This window comes from Diabrotica virgifera, chromosome 6 (assembly GCF_917563875.1).
Source record: "Diabrotica virgifera virgifera chromosome 6, PGI_DIABVI_V3a".
In the NCBI taxonomy this organism is placed as follows: Eukaryota; Metazoa; Arthropoda; class Insecta; order Coleoptera; family Chrysomelidae; genus Diabrotica; species Diabrotica virgifera.
Window position 1 is genome coordinate 14,012,541 of NC_065448.1, and position 26,098 is coordinate 14,038,638.

The 26,098-nt window shown below is 32.3% G+C and overlaps 1 protein-coding gene across 3 annotated transcripts in view; it reads right to left on the bottom strand.

Annotated features, from left to right (window-relative positions):
* The window catches only part of LOC126887057 (zinc finger protein 271-like), a 123,141-nt gene extending 99,767 nt beyond the window's left edge, over positions 1 to 23,374 (bottom strand). For 2 of the 3 annotated variants that reach the window (XR_007698940.1, XM_050654381.1), the window contains exon 1: positions 22,985 to 23,374. Coding sequence is in view for 2 of the 3 variants with exons in the window: in XM_050654381.1 (XP_050510338.1) it covers positions 22,985 to 23,225 (241 nt within the window). In the remaining variant the exon portion in view is untranslated. Of the gene's footprint in view, positions 1 to 6,016; positions 8,193 to 22,984 lie in introns of those variants that run through there. The other variant, XM_050654382.1, reaches the window with a different exon arrangement.
* Between the last annotated feature and the right edge of the window lie 2,724 nt (positions 23,375 to 26,098).

The following is a 26,098-nucleotide window of genomic DNA, read 5'->3' on the forward strand; positions in this document are numbered from 1 at the left end:
TTTGGCAACAAGCGTTGTGTCTTGTTCAGTTCCCTGAATACACTTTGATAGTCCTTCTAGAACAAAGACATTCTCAACCGCGAACGACCAGTCCTGGTAGTTATCTCTACCGGTTAAACGCGGCACACTTGTAAGATAATTCACCGCCATTTTCGATACTGTTAATAACCACGTTGTTAACCAACAAACCGACTAACTAACTTTTTATCGAATGAACACACACTGTTTTGATTTGAACGACCAGAAAATCTTCCACTTAATCGTTTGAGCCCATAACCTGTTCGTAAATTGTAGAGTTGAGGAACAAAAATGGGAGATTTAAGGAACAAATAAAACGTTGTTTACCCAATGGCTGTATTTTAAGGACTACTTGTTAAACAAAACGTTGAAAGCAACACACTATACAGTAAATAGTAAAGCGGCCAGTAGATGGCACTGCTATAAAAATATTTAATTTATTTATCTATATCCAACAATTCTAACTCTATGTAAACTGTGGGCCGAAATAAAGGAGTACATTTTTTAGTTGAAAATAACTTTTCTGTTTTTTGGGCGATTTAATTTCTTTTTTAATTTCATAGATACTGGAGAACTAAAAAATCTATACCTTTGGTAGAAAGTTATCTAAGTACGGTAAAGTACAGTGAAGTTATGTATAAAAGCCAAATTCCGCCTTACTACAGTGCAATGACAAAAACATTATTTTCTAACAAGGTTAAAACATGTTATTTAAACTCACATTTACCGCCAAATATGTTTGATATAGGTACTTATTAGAGAAAAATGGTTAAATTTTCAGTACATATTTACCGATGCACAATGTGTCGTTGAGCCTAGCTAGCTGGACAAAAGTCATGTTCAAAACTAAAAGAATTATTATTTGAATATTGTAAATAATACATCAAAACATCCTATTCTAATATTTATTTGTGTCTGACACATCCACCGTGTGAGTAATAACGTCCAAAAGTAAGTATTTTGATTGTAGAATAAATCAGTTGAATTCCGGACATCATTTAAATCGCACGAAATTAACGTTTCTCCTAATTTATAAAGATTAATTGTTGAATATGGATAATACTTATATTGGTAAGTGCTAATTTTTATTAATTTAACAAAACTATCTGATAACCAAACACTATTAAAAAAAGTTTTTATGATGAATGAAGGAAATTTTTCTTCGTTTTGAAACTTTGGAGGGTGGGAAATACTTGTACCCTTTTGTACCCGTGCTAAATTTTTTATTTGTCATAGCTGCACCTATCCCATTGATAATAAGGCCTATTATAAACTGCACACGCTTGCACATCATTTTGTTTTTTGAGTAATAGTGTCCAAAGGTACGTATTTTTATTATAATAGAATAAATCAGTTGAATTCCGTAGATCATATAAATCACATGAAATTTAAGTTTTCCTTAATTTATAAATATTAATTGTTGAAGGTGGATAATATTTATGATAGTAACTGATAATTTTTTCTAATTTAACAAATCTATCTGATAATCAAAGGATATTAAAAAAAGTTTGTATGATGAACGAAGAAAATTTTCTTCGTTTTCAAAGTGTAATGGTAATGACTTGTACCTTTTGTATCCGGGTTAAATTTGCTATTTGTCATAGTCATAGCTGCACCTTTCCCATTAATAATAAGACTTATTATAACCTGCATACTCGAAGCACATCTTTTTTTTAGAGCACTGTCTTCCGAGGAGGGAATTTTTTGAAGAATGGGTAAAATGCTCAACAAAAGGAGAAAAAAATTATTTTCTATTTAAGTTCCTTTCTACAAAATTTAATTTTAGAGACCTAACAGAGGACTCTGACAGGAAAATCAGAATGAGGATAGCAAATTATGCCTCCAAAAGTTCTGATAAATGGGTTGCTGCGGGAAGATCAAAACTCAAAACAGCATTTTGTGGCAACTAATGAAAGTTGGTTGAATGAGCACATCAAATTTGAAGCTCAATGTACTGTGCCGCGATCGTTCATATTATTTCAAGGTTTCGGTAATATAGGAAGACCACGGAAAAATTTTGACGAGGCATCGTTTAAAACAAAAAAACGTATAGTTGAGGACCTCGTTGAATCACGCAGTGTGGGGGAGTTGGTAACTGCTTCAGAAGTAGCAGCTCGTGCAGTAGGGAAAAGAAACGTTGCTAATTCAATTAGGAGCGTAAGTGAATGCTCAGTAGGTGCTACATCTTCTGATTATAAAAAATCGAATAGCTTGCAGGATGGTAGGCAATTAAGTGGAGATGAAGCATTAGCCTATTACATAGACTCCAAATCTACAACGCATTCATACAAGCAGACTAGGAAGTGTCTACCATAAAATATGCATTAAATATAGAAAATCTTTTAATTTTTTTATTTATTCCCCTGACGAACGCCTCTGATTTAGTCTTTGACTAATAAAAATGATTTATTTTATTATCAAATTACTTAACTGGTCGATACAAATGTAAATAAGATGAAAAATAATTTTGTCCACCTAGCTTGTCATAAGCGACACACTGCGATGGGTCAAAAGACGCAAATGGAACTGGCTGTGCAGTATTCCACGAAAATAAAAATTACCATCATCAATATAGCCTACCTATTGAATGCTCAATATACACAGCAGAAATGATAGCAGTAATGTTTGTTGTTCAGTATGTACTACTGAATCCAACTAGCAATTATGTTATATTTACTGACAGTAAAAGCGTGGTGGACAGATTAAGTAACAGTCAAACACATAAATCACATTGAATTGAATATACTTAAAACTCTGTTTGAAATTACACAATTAGGAGTAAATGTAACAATTGCTTGGATTAAGGGTCATTCGGGAATAAAAGGCAATGAAATAGTTGACAATTTTGCTAAATCAGCTTATGTGATCGGAGAAAAAATAAACAAAAAATTTAATTCCAGCTTCAGATATTGATACTTTTAGCAGACAAAAACTTAAAAATAACTGGCAATTGCATTACAGAGAATGTAATACTGGCTCAAATTTTGCTCATTGTAACCCTAGGATGTTCTCAAAAAATGGTTTTACACAGAATATAACAGACATTTTATAAAGACCATTAATCGGCTGAGAGTCAATCATGCTCTTACGCCATATTACATGCATAGAATCGGCTTGTCAGATACTCCCAATTGTACTTGTGGCAAAATCGGAGATCTAACACATGTCATATTAGAATGTCATTTAAACATAAATAACATAAACGACCTTTATAAGGAATTAAAAGATTTAAAATGTTTTTCCCAATAAACCTTAATATTTACAAATGATATGGAAATTCTTCATCTCATTTATAAACATGTTAAATTATGTAGGTAAATACAAGTTGTAAACGTAATATAATAGGCATAATTTGTTAATGTGGTTTGAAAAAATTTAAAAAAAATATATAAAAAACACATAATAAAATAATAACAAAAAAATAATAAAAAAAAATAGAAACAAAAATAAAAAAAGAATAGAAAAAAAAAAGAAGTAAAAAAAGTGTTTCGCACAAATTAAAATATATATTAAAAAAACAGTAAAATAATTAAAAAAAAAACAAAATAAAAAAAGCTACACAATGTACCAATGTATCTATAAAAATAATATTGTAGAATGTACTTATGTTTAAAGGAAATTTATGACTATGAATCTGCAATCAATCACAAACAAGTCTGGCTAATTAACTCTGCCAAAGCCATTTTTCAAAAAAAAAAAATTTCTTTTTGCATGGCTAATAGCCTAACATGTCCTTGTCCTTAACATGACTGCAAATTTAGAAGCAAAAATAACGTACAGGGTCGGACTTATAAAAAAATTTATGTAACGGTGCATTTGAGCTCGTTGCAAATGAAAACTGTCTAAAATTGAATTGATATGCTCTTTTGGCAGGTTAACTATCCATAACACTTCAGTAAAAAGGAAATTTTTTAAAACTACCGGATTCGCAAAATATCATTGTTTTATTTAAATAATGTTCAGAACACGCCTTCGCCATAAAATTTTAAAAAATCCCGAATTTGTAAAATATCATTTTTGTCTTAAATTAGGGAATTCTATTGGAGTACTTTTCTAATATGTTCACCAGAACGAAACCCTCTTAACACTAAATTATATCTTTTCCATCGTTTTTATACTGCCTCACATCGGCAGTATTTTTTTCTTAAATGTCTTAAGAATTTGTCAAACGCTCAAATATGTCAATTTTACTTAGTAAGCCATGACTGCTTAGGTTGCCAAGGAATTTGTTTGACATTTACAGTTAAATAATTAAGTTGGTCAGTTCATAACGCCACTTTTAAGCAAAGAGAACAAAATTTTAATGAAATATTACCGTGAACAATATAACCATGGTGCAAGAAAAATTGTAAATGCATTTCCTAAGAAAAATTTGCATATTGGAACGATAGGAAAGTTCTTAAGACATCTAAGGGAAGCACATGGGTCATGGGTCTATTGAAAATAAAAGTGGAAGAGGAAGGAAAAAGCTCAAGAACTGAAGAAAATATTGCTAGAGTAAGGGTTGTTTTAGGAAATTTGCAACCTGCCCAATCTGTTGGAACAAGGAAAATCGCAAAAGAAACTAGGATTTCCCGCAAATCAGTTCGAAGAATCATTAAAGAAGATTGCCATCTTAAATTATTTAAAAAAGTTTACTGTCAAAGACTTACTGCCAATGTAAGAGAAAACCAACTGGAAAGATGTAATTTGCTATTAAGAAGATTCCGCTGTTTTATCCTGTATTTCCGCTGTATATAATATAGATCCGCTGTATTTCCGACAAAAATGTTTTATTTATGGCCTCATAAAAATACCCAAAATAATAGGGTGTATTCTGACATACAATTTAAGAGATAAATTCCTCTAGAGCATCTTTTAATTGAACAAAGTCATTTCTTAAAAGGTGTAATGGTCTCTGTTGCAGTATCCATGTTGGGAAAACCTGTCTGATTTTTGTTGAAGCCGGGGTAAATCTCAATTCAGAAACATATCAAGAACAAATCTTGCAGCACCTATTACCTGAAATTGAAGAAGTATGTTATGATTACACTTTCTAGCAGGATGGTGCTCCTTCGCACACTTCCCATAATACAAGAATATTCTTGAGTGAAAATTGCACGGACTATATTAAGTCAGAGATGTGGCCACCTAACAACCTAGAATTAAATCCGGTTGACTATTCAATTTGGGGAATTTTCGAACAAAATTTGTATGACGGACAACAATTTGAAACATTCGATTCGATTTGAAATTAGACGAATAAGAACGTATTTTTCAAGAGCTACAATTTTGTTTTTATTTGATTGATAGACTTTAGTGAAACACCATTTTTTTGTGTTTTTTATAAGCTACACTTTTATTAAGGATATTTTTTTCGATAAAATATTTACTTTTTGAGTTATTTGCGAAAAACCGTCTGAAAACGTAGTTTTTTTGTCGAAAAATCAACATTTTCAATGGAAAATAACTCGAAAAGTATTGACTTACGTAAAAACCTCTATAGAACAAAAGTTGCTTAAAATCAGTCAATTTATCCATTTCCGGTCTTATCTTGAACGTATATTTTTTCACCCCCGAGAAGGGGTGACTGTCACCCCCTAAGTAAAAGCAACCAACGGCACAATTTCAACTTTGAAGTGGAGGGTAAGTAGAACCTAAATCCAAATTTTCATGCAATTCGGAGTTGCCCCTGAAAATTACACGGTATCGCCGAATTTCCCGTTCATTTACTGGGCTAATAACTATGAGATATAAATAACACAAACACAGGCAGTCTATGCACGAAAGAATATTTTGAAGCAATCAAAACAAGGGAATTAAGATAGTACTAAAGGATTGTCGAGCCAGTGATGATGATCATGATACCTCACGCGATTCCTTACTAGACGAGATTGAGATGTGTATTTAACACGCAAAAAGTCTTCGACATTCTCTCGCCTTTATTTATTAAGAAGATAATTATTTTAACTTTATGTAGATAAACGAGTAAATGCGAAAGAAATAAAAGTATAGGGAAAAGGGGGGAAAAGGAAAGGATAAAAATTTAAAACGCAATTCGAAATGTTAAGTAAAAACTTTATGATGAAATATTGATTTATATAGAAATAAAATACTACAATAGTTGTCAAATATATCGATGACTCACAAGCCAATCGGTGTAAGTCAATAAGTGTTTAAAATGAGATACTATAGGATGTTTCTGACAATAGTTGAAGAAATATAAGTAGTTATTAAAAACAAATAAACTGTCTTTATTTATCATAATATGGGCAATATATTCATAAATACAAACAAGAAAATAATATGATTATATATAATAATAAGTGTTATATCTCATAACTCATTTTTAGGGAGAATATGACTTACAGCGTTTGACTTCTGAGGCATCCATATAATGAACATTTTTTTGGTTTTTTAATACAAATATGGGCAGGCTTGTACTATTTTTCGAAAGCACTGTGAAACTCGAATACTTGAAATTATTACAAGGAAAATAGCCTACTTCCTCAAACTACGCTAACTAAAATAAATCTTCTGGGATGAATTTGCATAAATGAAGGTAAATTCAGTTTAAACTGAATTTACCTTCCCTTAATTACGGGAAAACCTTAAATACAAATTTCACACTTGAGGTTTTCCTTCGGCGTGTGTTTTCAAATGTTTCTTCAAACTACTGGCTTTAATATACTACTTTAAATTAGTTTCACACTCTTAAGGTTTTTCTCCAGTATGTAATCTAGTATGAGTTTTCAAATAATACCTACTACTAAATTTCTTAAAGCAAATTTCACATTTGTGGAGTTTTTATCTAGTGTGAACTTTCATGTGACCAGTTAATTTAGCTTTTTGAGCAAACTGTTTTAAACAAATTTTACACTGATAAGGTTTTTCTCCAGTGTGTACTCTCAAATGTGTTTTCAAATTACATGCTTCACTAAATTTCTTAAAACAAATTTCACACTTGTGAGGTTTTTGTTCAGTATGCACTCTCAAATGTTTTTTCAAATTTTTTGCTATATTAAATTGCTTAAAACAAATTTCACACTTATATGGCGTTTCTCCAGTGTGCACTCTCAAATGTACTTTCAAATCACTTGTTTGACTAAATTGCTTAAAACAAATTTCACACTTGTAAGGTTTTTCTCCAGTGTGTACTCTCAAATGTGTTTTCAAATTACATGCTTCACTAAATTGCTTAAAACAAATTTCACACTTGTGTGGTTTTTCTCCAGTGTGCACTCTAAAATGTACTTTTAAAGCACCTGCTGTGATAAACTGCTTAAAACAAATTTTACACTTGTAAGGTTTTTCTCCAGTGTGCACTCTGAAATGTACTTTTAAAGCACATGCTTCACTAAATTGCTTAAAACAAATTTCACATTTGTGAGGTGTTTCTCCAGTATGCACCATCAGATGTCTTTTTAACTTGGCTACTTCACTAAATTGCTTAAAACAAATTTCACACTTGTGAGGTTTTTCTCCAGTGTGCACTCTCAAATGTCTTTTTAAATTACCTGCTACACTAAAGTGCTTAAAACAAATTTCACATTTGTGAGTTGTTTCTCCAGTATGCACTTTTAGATGTCTTTTTAAGTTACCTACTTCACTAAATTGCTTAAAACAAATTTCACACTTGTGTGGTTTTTCTCCAGTGTGCCATCTCAAATGTACTTTTAAACTAGCTGCTTCACTAAATTGTTTAAAACAAATTTCACACTTGTGAGGTTTTTCTCCAGTGTGCACTCTCAAATGTCTTTTTAAATTACCTGCTACACTAAAGTGCTTAAAACAAATTTCACATTTGTGAGGTGTTTCTTCAGTATGCACTTTTAGATGACTTTTTAAGTTACCTACCTCACTAAATTGCTTAAAACAAATTTCACACTTGTGTAGTTTTTCTCCAGTGTGCCATCTCAAATGTACTTTTAAACTAGCTGCTTCACTAAATTGTTTAAAACAAATTTCACACTTGTGAGGTTTTTGTCCAGTATGCACTCTCACATGTCTTTTTAAAGTACTTGCTTGATTAAATTGCTTAACACAGATTTCACACTTGTAAGGTTTTTTTGCAGTCACAACTTTCACACTTTTTAATGTTTCTCCTTTTGCATGTGGATTCATATAATTTTCTTCGTGATATAAATGTTTAGTTAGTGTCTCGATAATTTCCATCTTGTTCTCTTGCAGACGATCTAAAATTCAGAGTGACTATAATATAAACATTTGAGTACAAGGGAAGAGAAATGTAAAAACAAAGAAATGTAATAATCAAATTATAATATCTATATAGGTTATTAAATTGCAAGACAATGCAGAGCCACAGAAGGGACAAGCAGAAACAAATAATAGGTCAACTAGAATATACAGAAATTAAAACAATATTATATCAAACAGAACTATGAGACATAAATAACACAAACAGGCAGTCTATGCACGAAAGAATATTTTGAGCAATCAAAACAAAGAAATTAAGATAGAAAGGATTGTCCAGCCAGTTATGATTTTCATGATACTTCACTCGATTCCTTACTGGACGAGATTGAGCTGTGTATTTGATACGCAAAAAGTCTTCGACATTCTCTCGCCTTTATTTATTAAGGAGATAATTATTTTAACTCTATGTAGATAAACGAGGAAATGCGAAAGAAATAAAAGGATAGGGAAAAAGGAAAGGATAAAAATCTAAAACGCAATTCGAAATGTTAAGTAAAAACTTTATGATGAAATTTTTATTTATATACAAAGTAGATACAATATACTACAATAGTTGTCACAATATATAATGAACATTATTTTGTTTTTATAATACAAATATGCGCAGGTTTGTACTATTTTTCGAAAGCACTTTGAAACTCGAAAACTTGAAATTATTACAAGGAAAATCGTCTACTTCCTTAAACTACGCTACTACTGCTTCTAGGATGAATTTGCTTAAATGAACGTAAATTCAGTAGTGATGTTGATTATAGTTACTTTCGAGTAATCGTTACAAATCGTTACTTTTGTATAAAGTAGTCATTTACAGTATTCGTTACTTTGATTACTTTTGTATTTGAGTACCGGTAATCATATCAAGAATCGCATTTCTCGCAACAGTAGAATTAGTTCGCTCGTTCTCCATTCTTCAGGTATTTTATTGTGTTTTATGATATTGTTAATTAATGTTGTTAATTGTTCTGTCATTGCTGCTCCACAATATCAGAAATCACGAGTAATATGTTTGCATCAATTAAGTGCCAAAAACAAACCCTCGAAACTCTAGATGACTTACCTTAGCACTAACCCTGGGCACCCAGGTGCTTCGGAGGTGGTTCTGATTGCATATTCGTGTTCAGTGATCCCAAATACCCCGAAATAAGAAAATCTGGCCCTTAATATACTGATTTTAACTGTTTACTCATTTTTCGATGCGTTTTATATAGAGTCTAGAAATATTATCATTTCTACATTTTTTCCGGTCAATCTAAGCTAGGTATTTTTTTTCTAGGCCTGATAAGAATAGTGTGTATTTATTATTAAAGTCTAATGTGTTGCATTTTTATTTTCAAAGGAACAAACATCTGTGAGATTCTGTGAATTATCTACCTCGACAAATCGTATTTTATCGTATAGACATCTGTTTCTGGGTGCATGCTTTGTTAAATGATTTACCTCCCTCTGCCTCAGCTACTTCTCAGCGCCCTGTAATTCTGTAAAACTCTTCATAGCCTTCGCCTTTCATAGATAAAATTTTAGTCAACTGTACTGATACCGAACACTCGTGGAATACCGGTCCGTTTCCGATATCAACCGATTGTAGATACAGTCAAAAAAATGAAAGAATACCCTGTACAGTAAGGAAAAAAACTCCTTACTGTATAATATAATATGTATCAACAACAGATGTATATAATTTTGAATAATTTCAATTGTTGCAAAAGATATTGTTTCTAAATATGCAAACAAAACGAAGGCTGATTAAGACAGTTTTGTTTGTATAACCTCGTAGACGATCACGTATAGTTTTACTTTTCAAAGTTCAAATTATAAGGAGATATAAATAGCCCACAGAGGGATTGAGATATAATCATTGTAGTATTGTTATTATTCAGATCGTTACTATGCTAGTGAGCAGTCCTGTGAGAAGGGTGTCCTAAAGGACTACCCCGCGAAACAACATCTTAGTAACCTTATGTTGATTGATGTTGTAAATCGTAAATAAAGTTATAAAGTTAGAGTCAGTGTTTCAACTCGACATTCAACCCCCGCAAGATTATCATGGCAATCTAACAACGTAACAATACCAACATAACAACCCATGAACGATCACATCAATCACTTATTTTGTATTTGCTGTCTTTTTCTATAACAAACGTTTGTTATTTATAGAAAGAGACAGGAAATACAAAATAAGTGAGTAATGTGATCGTTCATGGGTATTCCTTCATTTTTTCTACTACATAGGTACTCGCTCTGATACGATAGGTAAGAAGTAACGAAGTAATCAGAGTAATCAAAGTAACGATTTGCCTCTCTCTATAGTAATCGCTACTTTCTGTATTCGTAAGTAACGAGTACTTTGTAACGAATAGTTTTTCAATATCACTAAAATTCAGTTTAAGTGAAAACCTCTAATACAACTTTCACACTTAGGGATCATTTCTTCTTTGGCTTTTCTGTAGTGTGAACTCTCAAAATGTGTTTTCAAATTACGTGGTTCACCAAATTGCTTCAAACAAATTTTACAATAGTGTTTTTATCTAGCGTGTATTCTCAAATGATTTTTTAAAATACATTTTTGAGAAAACTGCTTAAAAAAATTTCACACCTATAAGATTTTTCTCGTGTGTACTCTCAAATGTGTTTTCAAACTACTTGTTTGAGAATACTGCTTAAAACAAATTTCACACTTGTGTGGTTTTTCTCCAGTGTGCACTCTCAAATGTACTTTTAAAGAGCCTGCTTCACTAAATTGCTTAAAACAAATTTCACACTTGTGAGGTTTTTCCCCAGTGTGCACTCTCAAATGAGTTTTCAAATTACTTGTTTTATAAAACTGCTTAAAACAAATTTCACACTTGTGAGATTTCTGTCCAGTGTGTACTCTCAAATGTTTTTTCAAACTATCTGCTTCACTAAATTGCTTAAAACAAATTTTACACTTGTGAGGTTTTTGTCCAGTATGCACTCTCAAATGTCTTTTCAAACTATTTGCTGCTTTAAATTGCTTAAAACAAATTTCACACTTGTGAGGTTTTTCTCCAGTGTGTACTCTCACATGTCTTTTTAAAGTACTTGCTTGATTAAATTGCTTATAACAAATTTCACACTTGTGAGGTTTTTCTCCAGTGTGTACTCTCACATGTCTTTTTAAAGTACTTGCTTGATTAAATTGCTTATAACAAATTTTACACTTGTGAGGTTTTTCTCCAGTGTGTACTCTCACATGTCTTTTTAAAGTACTTGCTTGATTAAATTGCTTATAACAAATTTCACACTTGTAAGGTTTTTTTGCAGTCACAACTTTCATATTTTTATTTAATGTTTTTCCTTCTGCATGTGGATTCATAGAATTTTCTTCGCGAGATGTATGTTCATTTAGTGTCTTCATAATTTCCATCCCATCGTTCTCTTGGGCACAATCTAAAAATCCAACTGACTATAATATAAACATTTTAGTACAAGGGAGAATGGATGTAAAAACAAAGAAATGTAGTAATCAAATTAAACGTTATTAAAATGCAAGATAATGCAGAGCAACAGGAGGGACAAACAGAAACAAACAACAGAACAACTAGATTATACAAAAATTGAAACAACAATTTATAAAAGAACTATTTGACATAAATAACACAAACACTGACAAATACAGGCAGTCTATGTCCGGAAGAATATTGGGGAGCAATCAAAACAAATACATTAAGATAGAAAGAAAGAAAGGATTGTCGAGAGGGTTATGATGATCATGATACTTCAGTCGATTCCTTACTGGACGAGATTGAGCTGTGTACTTGAAACGCAAAAAGTCTTCGACATTCTCTCGCCTTTATTTATTGAGATAATTATTTTAACTCTATGTAGATAAACGAGGAAATGCGAAAGAAATAAAAGGATAGGGAAAAAGAAAAGGATAAACATCTAAAACGCAATTCTAAATGTTACGTAAAAACTTTATGCTGAAATTTTTATTTTTTTTAATGTTTATTAGGCAATCTGTTATAACAATAGGCACATTTTATCTGAGAAATAATGACATGAAGAGATTGTGACCAGCGCCACACATCTCTATAGATATAATATTAATTACTGTATTACATATATTAACTTAGCTACTGTAACAATATTAAGGTGATACAGTAGCGATCAACAGGTAACCAAAACGCGTTCCAAGATTGCGGCTGTAATTTTGAATATTTTTTCGAGATATTTGGCACACGTATTCGTAATATAATAAAGAATGGCGGTACAGAGCCCAATTTGAAAAATATATTAATATGTGGAAATTACTCTGTAATTAAATACAATATTAAAAAGAAGAACAAAAAAATACACTTTCTTCAAATAAACTTTTTTATCCGATGCCTAGATTTTGTGTCATTTTGGAACTACTAATGAAATAAAAAATTTTAGTAGTTCCAAAATGACACAAAATCTAGGCATCGGATAAAAAAAAAATTTTGAAGAACGTGTATTTTTTTGTTCTTCGTAATGGCGGTACAGGCTCGTTTTTTTAATATTGTATTTAATTACAGAGTAATTTCCACATATTAATATATTTTTCAAATTGGGCTCTGTACCGTCATTCTTTATTATATTACGAATACGTGTACCAAATATCTCGAAAAAATATTCAAAATTACAGCCGCAATCTTGGAACGCGTTTTCGCTACCTGTTGATCGCTACTGTTTCCTCTTAATGTCTGTGCGGTAAATCTAATGGTGTCTGTCTCTTTAACCGTTTTGTTTCCTGACTGTTGTCTAACAAATTAATTGCAAGCACATTCGCGTGGCTTTCAAGACGTACGATGTATTTTGCACTTAACTCCACTATCACTTCACTGACGGTTTTCGTTTCCAGATCATTGTAAATATCCCTGTTAGTAACAAACCACGGACAATCGATTATTATTGAACGTAACACCTTGGACTGGAATCTCTCAATTATGGATACATTCGACATGGATGCTGTTCTCCAGAGCTGCAGACATGCCCAGACTGATTTGAATATTGTGTTGTAGACTAGCAGTTTATTTCTTGTCGTGAGCTTAGACTTACGCCCTAGAAGCCAATAATGCTTACAAAATTTTTTTGCCCAGTTGTTTCCGTTTGTTCCATATATGGGTTCTCCAGGTTAATCCCCTGTCCAAGTGCATGCCCAGATATTTTAAAGATGTAACTGAGGGAATTACCTTATTATTTATTGTTACTGTAGGTGATTCACTGTGACATTTTGTAAAAACAATATGGTTTGATTTTTGTTCATTCAATTTAATTCTCCAATTTTGTGCCCATGTATTTATTTGATTTAATACTCTCTGGGAGTTTTGCAGCAGCTTCGACGGGATTTTTGTGTACTGCTAGGATTGCAGTATCGTCTGCAAAGGTGGTGGTCGTTGTATCACGGTTTGTGGGCAAGTCGGCTGTGTAAACCAGATACAGTTGTGGTCCCAGAATAGTTCCTTGCGGTACCCCTGATCTGACGGGATATAGTTTTGTATAGGCTGACTCAAACTTTACTCGAAAGTATCGTTCTGATAAATACGACTTACGGAGTGTATATAGTTCCTCTGGTAAGTTCTTTTTCAGTTTATACAACAGTCCTTGATGCCAAACTTTATCAAAAGCCTGGCTAACATCGAGGAATGCAGCTGAACAGTAACTTTTTTCTTCAAATGTTTTATTTATAACGTTGACCACTCTGTGAACTTGTTCGACGGTACCATGCTCTTTCCTAAAGCCAAATTGGTGGTCGGGTATCATATTTCTGTCTGTTAGTATTTGTAGAAGTCTTTTTTCTATTATTTTTTCCATGATCTTAGGCATTACTGGCATTAAACTAATTGGTCGATATGAAGTGGGCTCAGTTGGAGGTTTTCCTGATTTTTGTATGAGGATAATTTCCGCAATTTTCCATTGGATTGGGAAGTGTTTTAGCCTTAATACCGCATTACACAAATTGAGTTAGCATGTTAATTGCTTTGGTAGGTAGATTTTTAATTACCTCACCTGTGATTAAGTCATAGCCAGGTGCTTTCTTTTTTGTTAGATTATTGTTGATTATGTTTTGAACTTCTTTGGGTGATACGTGTAGTGTGTTTTCTCCTGTCGGGGTTTGGTTCTGTAGGAAATTGTAGATTTCTTGATCGTTATTTGTTGCAGCAGCTGGTATAGGTTTGAAAACTTCTAGGTATTCGCCGAAAGTTTCTGCCTTTTCATTGTTTGTTCTGGGCCATGTTCCGTTGGATTTTCTAATTGGTGGGATATGACGATGTTACTGTTTTAATTTTTTTGTAGCCTTCCATAGCGCATAATCGCTAGCATCTGACGGCGTTAAATTTTCTAGGTATTCTTGAACGCTGTTATTTTTTAGTTGTTTTAGTAGTTCCTTCAATTGTCGTGCTGCTCTATTGAGCCTTAACTTATCATCTGGATACAATTACATTATCTTACATCTAGATACCTATTTAACCAATTAAAGTCTGCTGACTTGAAGTCATAATAATATTCATCCTTGGTTGCATTAAGTACATTGGTATGACTACCTCAGTGGCGACGCGTGACTTTTTCGAAAATGTTACCAAAACCAGATGTAAAAAAATCTTATTAAAAAAATTATTTTGAACCTCCCAAATATAAGTTTTTGTTTTTAATCCTGTGGGATAAAATTAAACAAATCACTATTAACAAAGTATACCTATGTATGTAATTATGTATATATGTAATATGTATAACAATAAATAATAAACAAACTAAACAGATTATTCTACCATAAAATTAACATAAAAAAATGAACAAGTAGGAAAAAAGAACCTACTTCAAGATACCTAAGTATAAATTATATTACACAAATCACCCAGATGGTACAGCCCACGGAGGTTCAGCCATATTGATAAGAGAAACTATAAAACATTATGAAATGCTAAAATACGAAACAAATCACATTCAAGCAACATCAATAAAAATACAAACTCTTCCATATGATATAACTGTCACAGCAATTTATTGTCCGCCCAGGCATAGACTTACAAAAGAAGATCTTCTACCCTTTTTCGAAACTCTAGGGCCAAAATTTATAGCAGGTGGAGATTACAACTGTAAACATACGCTATGGGGTTCACGCCTAACAACCACCAAAGGCAGAGAGCTGGCAAAAGTTATCCAGGATAAAAGCTACTCATTCCTATCAACGGGATCACCGACATATTGGCCAACCGATCCAAATAAAACACCAGACCTATTGGATTTCTTTATTACAAACGGAATATCTCAATCATATACAGATGTAGTAACAAGTTTTGATTTATCATCAGATCATAGTCCCATAATTGCCACAATTAGCACAACGGTGATAATCAAAAAACCAACACCTCGACTGCATAACTTCAAAACAAACTGGGACACATACCGGCTAATCATAGAACAGGAAGTAAATCTACTAGTGAGATTGCAAACTCCCGAGCAAATAGAAACAGAAACTAATAATCTAATCAACTTACTTCAAAATGCTGCCAAACCGTCTACCCCTCAACCTGGACAAAAAAAATTTTCAACCAACATTCCTCTTGAAATAAAAAGACTAGTAGCAGAAAAACGAAAAGCTAGATCAATTTGGCAAAGAACTCACAGACCAGACGACAGGACAATTTATAATAACAAAACAAGAAACTTAAAAACAGCTCTAGAACAGATGAGAAACAACTCATTTGAAAACTATGTATCAAACCTTTCGCGTCAAGATAACTCTGTCTGGAAACCAATCAAAAACAAAAATAAACCAATAAATACTTCACCTCCAATTCGGAAAAACTCATTACCACCAGGACCATGGGCAAAAAGCAACAAAGAAAAAGCTGATTTATTTGCTGAACATCTAACTGAAGTCTTCAAGCCACACGACAATGCTAAAACAACTTCCTAAAAAAGGTATAATGAAGTTATTGTACATATTAAATGCAATCTTAAGACTTAATTATTGGCCTATATCACTAAAAATTGCCCAAGTAATTATGATATCGAAACCTGGTAAAGCTTTAACGGATGTTTCATCATACCGCCCAATAAGTCTACTGCCAATAATGTCAAAACTTCTTGAAAAGCTGTTACTTAAAAGAATTATGAGCGACCTAGAATTCCAAAACTGGATCCCAGAACACCAATTTGGATTCCGGCAAGGTCATTCTACAGTGCAACAATGCCATCGCATATCAAATGTAATTAATAGAGCTTTGGACAATAAACAGTATTGCACAGCAGCCTTTCTGGACATCAGCCAAGCATTTGATAAGGTATGGCACCCAGGATTACTTTATAAAATCAAAAAATCCCTACCCAACAAATACTTTGACTTATTAAAATCATATCTAAATCACAGAGAATTTGAAACTAAAGTGGAGGATGAACTATCAAACCGTAACAAAATTCAATCAGGAGTCCCACAAGGTAGTATATTGGGTCCACTTCTTTATGTACTGTACACATCCGATTTACCAACCTCTCCACAAACCACCATTGGAACTTTCGCTGATGACACAGCAATATTTGCAACTGAAGAGGATCCAAGAGCTGCAGTATTAAAACTTCAAGAACACCTAGACCAAATTGGACAGTGGTTAAAGAAATGGAAGATAAAAGCTAACGAAACTAAGTCAACACATATAACTTTCACACTAAGGAAAAACCAATGCCCAAATATTAGCCTTAATCAAGTCAACATACCACAACAGAACATCGTCAAATACCTGGGGCTTCATCTTGATTCTAAATTAAACTGGAAACAACACATTTTAAAGAAGAAGAAACAAATTGAGTTGAGAGTGAAAGAAATTAACTGGCTTATAGGTAGAAAATCTCGACTCTCAATTGAGAACAAACTGCTGATTTATAAAACAGTCATCAAACCTATATGGACGTACGGTATAGAACTATGGAGTTGTGCCAGCAAATCAAACACAAAAATTATCCAAAGAACTCAATCAAAAATTCTACGCACCATCGCAAATGCCCCGTGGTACATTTCCAACCAAACCCTTCATACAGACCTAAACATCCCGTTAGTCAGCACAGTAATTCAAGAAAGAGCCAACAGACATCACGAGAAATTGTAAGACCACCCCAACCAATTAATATTACCATTACTGCAGCCACTAAACAACAGAAGATTGCGAAGATTATGGCCCATAGATCTTCGCTGAAACTGAGGTGAAACCGCTGGGTGATGTACCTCATAACGCCATTTTAGTGTACAATAATACATTGATATATGTTATTGTACTTGTTATCAAATTAGCTTATAGAATATGTAATTCTGATTGTTAATAAATGCTTACAAAAAAAAAAGTAGGAAAAAGAACATATTTTGAAAACTATTGTTTATATTTTAAGTCTTCCATTTTCAATAATTAATCCCATTTTTTTCTTCAAAATTATATATAAAAAAAATACACTAGGAAAATGACTTATCAAGTAGTTGATCGATTACGCAATATGCAGCAACACTCTTCCATGCACGCACACTGTAATCTGTAATAGGTACTAAACTAAAACGTTACCAAATTAAAATATGGTTACAATACTGATATTATACACAGCGTGCCAAAGCGCCGTCTCGAGAGCCGTTGCTCCTTCAATATTTTCAGAAACGAGCTAGTCCCGAGCGATAGTGAAGTTCCTCCTGTGTTACCATACCCCAATGTGGTAACAGCGTATAATAATGTGCAACGGATTCACATAATCTCGCCAATATTTTCGTGCGTCTAGTTGATTATTTACTGAATTAGGTACCATTAACAAATATTTCTGTTAGTAAAAAATATAAATGGAATTATTTCATAGTGGTCATAAAATTATTTATTTGCAAGATTTTTAACTGTTACCAATGGTAACAGTGGTTACATGGACGCTTCGCCAGTGGACTACCTGATATTCTTAATGTTACATTCAGGGGTGGATGGTAACTATCCTCAAGGACCAGAGCATCATCTGCCAAAGTCACAACCACTGAAAGGGCATTCGAACCAAAAACCAGGTCCAGGGTTTTGCCCAAATGGTTGGGAACATTGTTAAGTTGGTACAAATTGTGAAAATCACATAAGTTTGACATCAAATCAATTGATTCGGCATCCTGGTGCAAAGTATCTGGAGAGTAGATGGCATGAGAGCAGAACTGGTCAAATGTCCATGAGTCCTTCGGCAAGTTAAAATCTCCAAGTAAGAGCATTGGGCATTGGTACTTCTCAGAGAGGCTGTCAATATTGTCACTGAAAAGTTGGTATTTTTCTGGAGATGATCTTGGTGGAATATATACACATCCTATAACGGTTTTAATGGAACTAGAGCCAATTTGAAAAAATAATTTGAACAAATAATTGCTCCAGGCCTGGGCTTGACTCCACCAATTGAGCAGGGATATTCTTAGCGACAGCTATCAACACACCACCACCCCTTGAAGCATCACTAGTAGTTGCATTACGGTCCCTTCTATATAGGGTGAGGCAGATAACTGGCCTATTAGAAATATCTCGAGAACTAAAGGCAACAGAATCATGAAAATCGGAATAAAGGGGTTTTGAAGGATGATCTATTAAACGAAAATATTTTCATCTCTTTGCAACTTCCGGTTATACCGGAAGTTGCTTATAACTTCGTTTTTTTAAATGGGACACCCTGTATATTTTTACATTTTTGGATTCTCTTCGATGTCTTCTTTCTTAAAATATGAGGTTTTATAATATTATACAGGGTATTTTAAAAGATAATTACGTTTTTTTATTAATTTCGTAGCAACATTCACACCCTGTAGAATTGTAGTAGTTTGACATCTAAAATTCTACTTACGTTCAAATGATTTTAAATATACTCTACTATTGTTAAGAATCATTAGTATAGCTAAATTTTTAATTTTAGTATACAGGGTTGGTCGAAACTCGGAATGAATATTTTCTGAGTTTTCTTAAATGAAACACCCTGTATTTTTGTATTGTAGTGAAATAGTATTTTATAGTACTTTTTTATTTCTTAAGCATTCCCTATACCTAACTGCTTTAATTTGTGAGTTATTGGTGATTCAAGCTAAACATTAATTGCAACAAAAAATACGTAAAATTTTATTAGGTTGGCCGTGAAAATACTCAATCCCAAATAATTTTTCAGAAATAAATACATATTAATCCAGACTGGTCCTTAAAATTACCAATAATGGTTTAGCTATCAAAATACCTACGTAGTTAAGATTGTTGGTGCGACTAACAATTACGCACAAATTAAAGCAGTTAGGTATAGGGAATGCTTAAGAAATAAAAAGTACCATAAATTCTCATTTCATTACAATACTAAAATACAGGGTGTTCCATTTAAGAAAACTCAGAAAATACTCATTCCGAGTTTCGACCAACCCTGTATACTAAAATTAAAAATTAGCTATACTAATGATTCTTAATAATAGTAGAGTATATTAAAAATCATTTGAACGTAAGTAGAATTTTAGATGTCAAACTACTACAATTCTACAGGGTGTTAATTTTGCTACGAAATTAATAAAAAAACGTAATTATCTTTTACAATACCCTGTATAATATTACAAAACCTCATATTTTAAGAAAGAAGACATCGAAAAGAATCCAAAACTGTAAAAACATACAGGGTGTCCCATTTAAAAAAACGAAGTTATAAGCAACTTCCGGTATAACCGGAAGTTGCAAAGAGATGAAAATATTTTCATTTAATAGATCATCTCTCAAAACCCCCTTATTCCAATTTTCATGATTCTGTTGCATTTAGTTCTCGAGATATTTCTAATAGGCCCTTTATTTGCCTCACCCTGTATATATTATATTCAAACAGCCCTAGCTCAACATCAGAGATTTCTTCTGTAAGCCATGTCTCACTTAGCACAATTATTGAGTTATTGTTAGAGATAACATTACTACGAAGAACATTCAGTTTGGTCCTAAGTCCTCGAACATTTTGATAAAAGATATCCATATTCTGGTGCAAAAAAAAGGACACCAAGACCTTTTATATCAAGCCTTCGGAAAAGAGACGGTAGCTTTCCTGTTTCACTTAAAATTTGTGAAAACCGAGTAATAAAAGAGTTCCATCTTGTTATAGCTGGATAACTTTTGACAAATCAACTGATACTGAAAACGACGTTTTTGCATGGTGCTATTAATTTGCTCTCCCACATGCAGCAACAAGTTTAGACTTGAAAAAAGTACAGTCGAACCTGGTTATTAGAATACCTGTAAATGGAATATCCTGCTTTAACTCTTAAGCTCCTAGCGTTACATATATGTAACTCAGAAACCGCTAAAATCTTAAGCCTTAAATTCGGGAAGTGATTCTAATTTTAACTAGATGATGATGCAAGACTTTCAAGGGACACTTGCTTACTAGTTTTCAGCAATTGGTTCAAGGATTTGACCTAACCTGTTTATTTAGTTGAGTGTTTTATGTGACGGTGTTTATTATTTATGGTAAAAATGGATCTCAAGTTTGAGTAAGTATATTTTTACTAAATCCACGAGGAAAATAAACTTCCTGTAGTTGGCTGTATACCATAAATCACAAAAACTTGGCATTTATTATATTTTTACTATTCTTTTGTTATATTTTGTGTAAAGTGTTTTCAATTGAGAATAAATTAATGTCTTTTCGTATTGATAATATAAATTTTTAGAAATTTTATCCTGGTTTTGTAAAAAATGCATTTAATTTTTGGTGTTACATATATGTAACACTAGGAACATATGGGAGCAAAAATCGAAACTTTTGGAATTGTAAAGTATTGTTTATCCAGAAAAGGGTTTTCTCTTCAAGATGCGCTGGAGATAATTGATGCCGTTGAAACTTTAGACGTTGATGCTATTTATAGGTACTGAAACCCCAGAATTGACTGTGCTTTCAGACGAGGAGTTTGGTGATGAGGAATATAATGATTTTAACAGGCTGTCCGAGAGAATTCTAAGAGCATCTGTTGAACTTGTTTTACGAAATAGTGAAAGAGATTTCGAAATATATGATGATATTGACGAAGCTCAGCCTTCCAGATCATCAGCAAAAGCTAAAAAACTAGTGAAAGGAAAGTTGAAGTAGAACTTATAAACCAGAATGTAGCTAGATTACCAAGTAGGAATTGGCTCTAAAAAATGATGGTGGTGTCTATTTACATATATGCTGGACATAACTATGGACATAGTGGTCTATTTACATTGATGCTGGACATAACTGGACATAATAGATCCTATGATCCTATGCCACAACTAGAATTCCGAAGGTATCTAGTAACATCGTATCTTACGAAATATGGTACCAAACCAAAAGATGCATGCAGGCCATCTTCGTCCAAAGTAGTTGTAGATAATATATAAGATATGACAAGATTGATCATCTCCTGACCTATATTCCTGATAAAGGAGACATTTTGCAGATTAATGCTGTAGTTCATATGTGCATACCATGGGTTGTAAGTGCAATGTGGGAGTGTGCATCAAGTGCAACATAGATTTTCATCTACAATAACTTGATTATGATTTTTCATTTATCTAGTTTTGTATTTGTTTGTTATTTTGAAATTTATAATCGGAAATATTTTAAATATGTTTGCTCCTATATTTTCCTAGCGTTACATATATGTAACGACCATTTTCTAAAAAATCAAAGAAAAAAAATGTATGTATTTTGTTTTAAAACTTCCTAAATACATAAAAATAAAAAAAATTTAATTTTCTAAATAAATTAATTCAGGGTATTAAGGGTTAAGGAATAGAAATTTGAGGTCCCGAAACGTTTCTACTATCTCCCAATGATCGGTTATTAGAATATATTAGAATATCGGAAATTTTTGAAGATTTTTCTGTACCCCTTTCCCTGCCTAAATGTTACGTAACACCAAAGTTTCCATTTGAACCTAAATGAAGGTACAATCCAGGGGTCCACTGTAAAAAATAGACAAATGGTGTGAGATTTTGATTCCGTAGTTTTTTGTTATTTGAGTTAAAAAACAATGCGCCGTACTGTTTTACAAGACCCCCCCCCCCACCCCTAACTGCGTTACGTAATACTTGAATGTCCCTTAAGCGGGTTCGACTGTAGATAGATAGATAGATATTTATTCATTTAAATAGGTTACCCTAATATACAATCAATGTAGAGAATAGATATTACAAATCATTTACAAAATCGAATATAATTAAGCAACATCAAATGAAATTGAAACAAACTTTAAATAAATTTTACAACATATAATACCATACAATACCCACCCATAAAATTAACGTAATAAAGTATTACATCACTTGTTTCTAATATACAGCTTAAGTTTGGTTTTAAAAGATTTTAGTGACATTGTATTTTTTAATTCACCTGGTAGAGCGTTAAACTCATTAAAACCCCTGAATACTAATGCATTCATTGTCATTCTATAATTTGTTTTTGCTATGTAAATATTCCCCATATTTCTTGTAGAATAATCATGCACATTTTTATTGTACACTATAAACTGCTTAAAGTATCTGTACTCGTATAATAAACGTGGGTACCAGGGATTTTAGCCCATATGCTATGGGTACGAGTACTTTATTGAATATGTACTCGGGTACTAGGTGCTAAGTACTCAAAATGTACTTAGAGTACAAAATTCGGGTACTTCTACCCGGGTATTGCCCAGCTCTGCATGTGGTACATGACAGCAAGAACATGTTAAGCGGATTTTCGAATTAGCGAAGTTCGGATTAGCGGGACTCTACTGTACTACTAAAAATATGGGAGGACTTAATATTTCCTTACTAACCTTTTTCAGTTTCTTGGTTTTCTTCAAATGGCTTAAGTTCATGTCCATATTGTTCTATTTCAGTTTTTATGGCACATTTATTTAAGTTAAAATAATTATAGGTGTCCTGGGTATTTTGTGTATCTGTATCGGATTCCTCCTGAATTTCACATTTAAAGCCATCCAAAAGAGCATCATCCAAATCATTATCAACTATTTCCACTTTACACGTTTCCTCGTCAATTTCTTGTTTAACTTCCATTTGATTTTATTTATTATTATTAATAATAAATAAATTAATTACTATTATTATTGGTTTGCATTTATATTTACTGACAAGAAAAAAAATAAAAAATAAAATTTTCTTCTTCTTCTTTTCTTTTTTTATGGCTTCGCTACGAGGCGATTCGCCAGCACTATTTGTTGGCGACCGTGATGTAATCTGGGCCCATGATACAATAAATTTAGGAGATATGACACCAAAACGTTTCAAATTCTTTCGGTTCTGCGCATGACGTCAATACGTGACTAGTTAGCGGCGCCAATTTGAAATAACCTATGGATAACATGAAGAGTGGAAGCATTCTCGTAACAAAATTACGGATTATTTATGTTAATTTCTTTTTACGAAGTGTAGTGATAAAGCAATGGATATAAACTTTTGTGAATTATGGATTTATTGAAGATAAAATAGGCAAATGTGCACAATTAAATTTCAACACTTTCCGTTATTAAAAAGGTTTTTCGCATCTACATCAGTCCCGTTTTTGAGAGGATGTGGAATCTTATTTTCGTTAGAGGTTTGGTCATCACATCTGTAACTTGTTCTGCAGTGGAAATTTGTGTGAAGGCTTTTTAGTTTGATTTTCTTAGGTTATATCTTTCTGTCTGTTTCCATATCTACTTATTCTTTTCTGGTCATCTTCATCATTCTGTGAGATTATTTCATTATCGTCATGGTCATTTTTAGAATTATTTTCTATAAGGAGGTATTGTAGAGGCAATTTAACTCGTTTCTGACAACCAGTTTTTCCAAATATTTAACATCTCTTGCCAATGTGACCTTATTCTTCCTCAACAAAAATTCTGTATCTTCTTCGTCTAACGCCCGGTTTCATAATCAACTTAAAGTGAACATTAACTAAAGTTCACTTTAACGTTGGTGGCGTTCAGCGGCGAATGAGCATAAAGTGATCTGGTAGGATCACATCTCGCTCCTTCACGCTGAACGACCTTTGCGTTGTGCGCTACATCGAATGAACATCGAAATTCGATTCATTCGATTCGAAAATGTAGCGGAGCGGTGTCATCTTTTGGAGCACATTTTGAGTGTAATATTTTGAGTTTAGCATAAAATGACGCATGCGTAAAAGCAATAAACAGTTACTTTTGGCACAGTTTTGGTTCCTATTTTGAGTGAACCAGATTTATAAAGGTATCTATTGTATAATATAATGTTACCTGGTAGAAAATAAAACAGTAGCTAGATGATATCTGATATCTGATAATTAATTAAACTAAAAAGGGGTATTTCCCTGGGTTGGCTGTATACCCAACAAATTCTAACATGAAGTAAAACCACCTCTATGTAATATGTATAATTTACTAAAATCTTAAAAAATCCCAATTGATTGAATAAAATATGTTCATTCAGAACGTTGTCAGAATGATAATTAATTATTTTTTCTTTAGAGTTTTTAGAGTCGACAAAATTACAAAATAAAGTTTGGTTAAGTTCTTGACAGCTAAATAAAATATTTGACAAACAAATTGGAGCAAAAATGTAGCGGAATATAAAGAGCAGTTCATTCGATGTATCAGTAGCGTAAATTGATCACTCACCGCTGAACGCACCCGTTGACATTTACCCATATGAATTGCATTGACAAGGGTACCAACTTAAAACTTAAAGTCCACTTTAACTGATTATGAAACCGGGCGTATACCAATCAAATAACGTATGATTGCCTTTTTGTCAATTTTCTTTCTTGTTTGAACTGGAAGTTGTGCATAACAGAGCTCTTGTTAATACTAAATTTCAACATAAACTTAATACTTCCTTTCCAATCTCTAATAGTCATAGTCAATAGGTTTTCGGGTTAAATAAACAATAGAATACATTTAACAAAACACTTTTTATTAACTTTAAAGACAGTTTTACATTATGCTATTTTCATGCTAGGCAAGAGCCATGCAAGACAGATCACGCTACTGCGCATGCCCACGCGCTATTTCCATGCAATTCCTGTGCTAGACGAAAAATTATTGTTGTTTGTTTGGGTTTATATGACTGCGGACACTAAATCCATTCGCCAATTTTACTATTTTTTATTTTATTAGTCATTTTTTCGTATCTTATCCTAAAACTAATACTAATATAACAAACAATTCTACTAATAAATAATTATTTTTGTATTTTTTTTTAATAATTTTTTATATATATATATATATTTTTATTAATTTTTTTCCAAATGATGTTCTCAGAGTTCCACAGCAAAAACTGCAACATTCTTCTTTAGCCCTCTACTTCATTCGAAAGCTATTTTACTATGGACTGTCCAAGTTCGTCATTCATTTTTATCTACATATTTTTTTTTTATATTTTTTTTAATTATTATATTTTTTTTTTCTATTTTTTTTATATATCTTTTTTATATTTTTTCTTTCTTTTTTTTTATTATTTTTTTTTATTTTTTTATTTTTTTTTTTTATTTTTTTTTATTTTTTTTTTTATTTTTATTTTATTATTTTTTTTTATATTTCTTTTCTTTTTTTTTTTCTTTTCTTTTCTTTTTCTTTTAACATATAACAATTTACAAGAAATACTTACTCTATATTTTACAATTACAATTTAAGCTTAATATCTAAAATATGTTTATACAATAGTCGGTATACCAACTCATTATTTTCTAATGTTAATAAATAATTTAAATTAATGGGATGGTGGACATCAGTCAAAGAATACAGTGAATTTAAAAACATATTAACTTTATTAGAGATAAGAGAACAGGTCAAAATTTTGTGTTGTAGATTGCCCAACTGTCCACAAATACATTGTGGACTATCAGCTATATTAATTTTAAATAAATATGATGGAGTAAGACAGTGGTCAAATCTCATTCTGCATATGGTTCT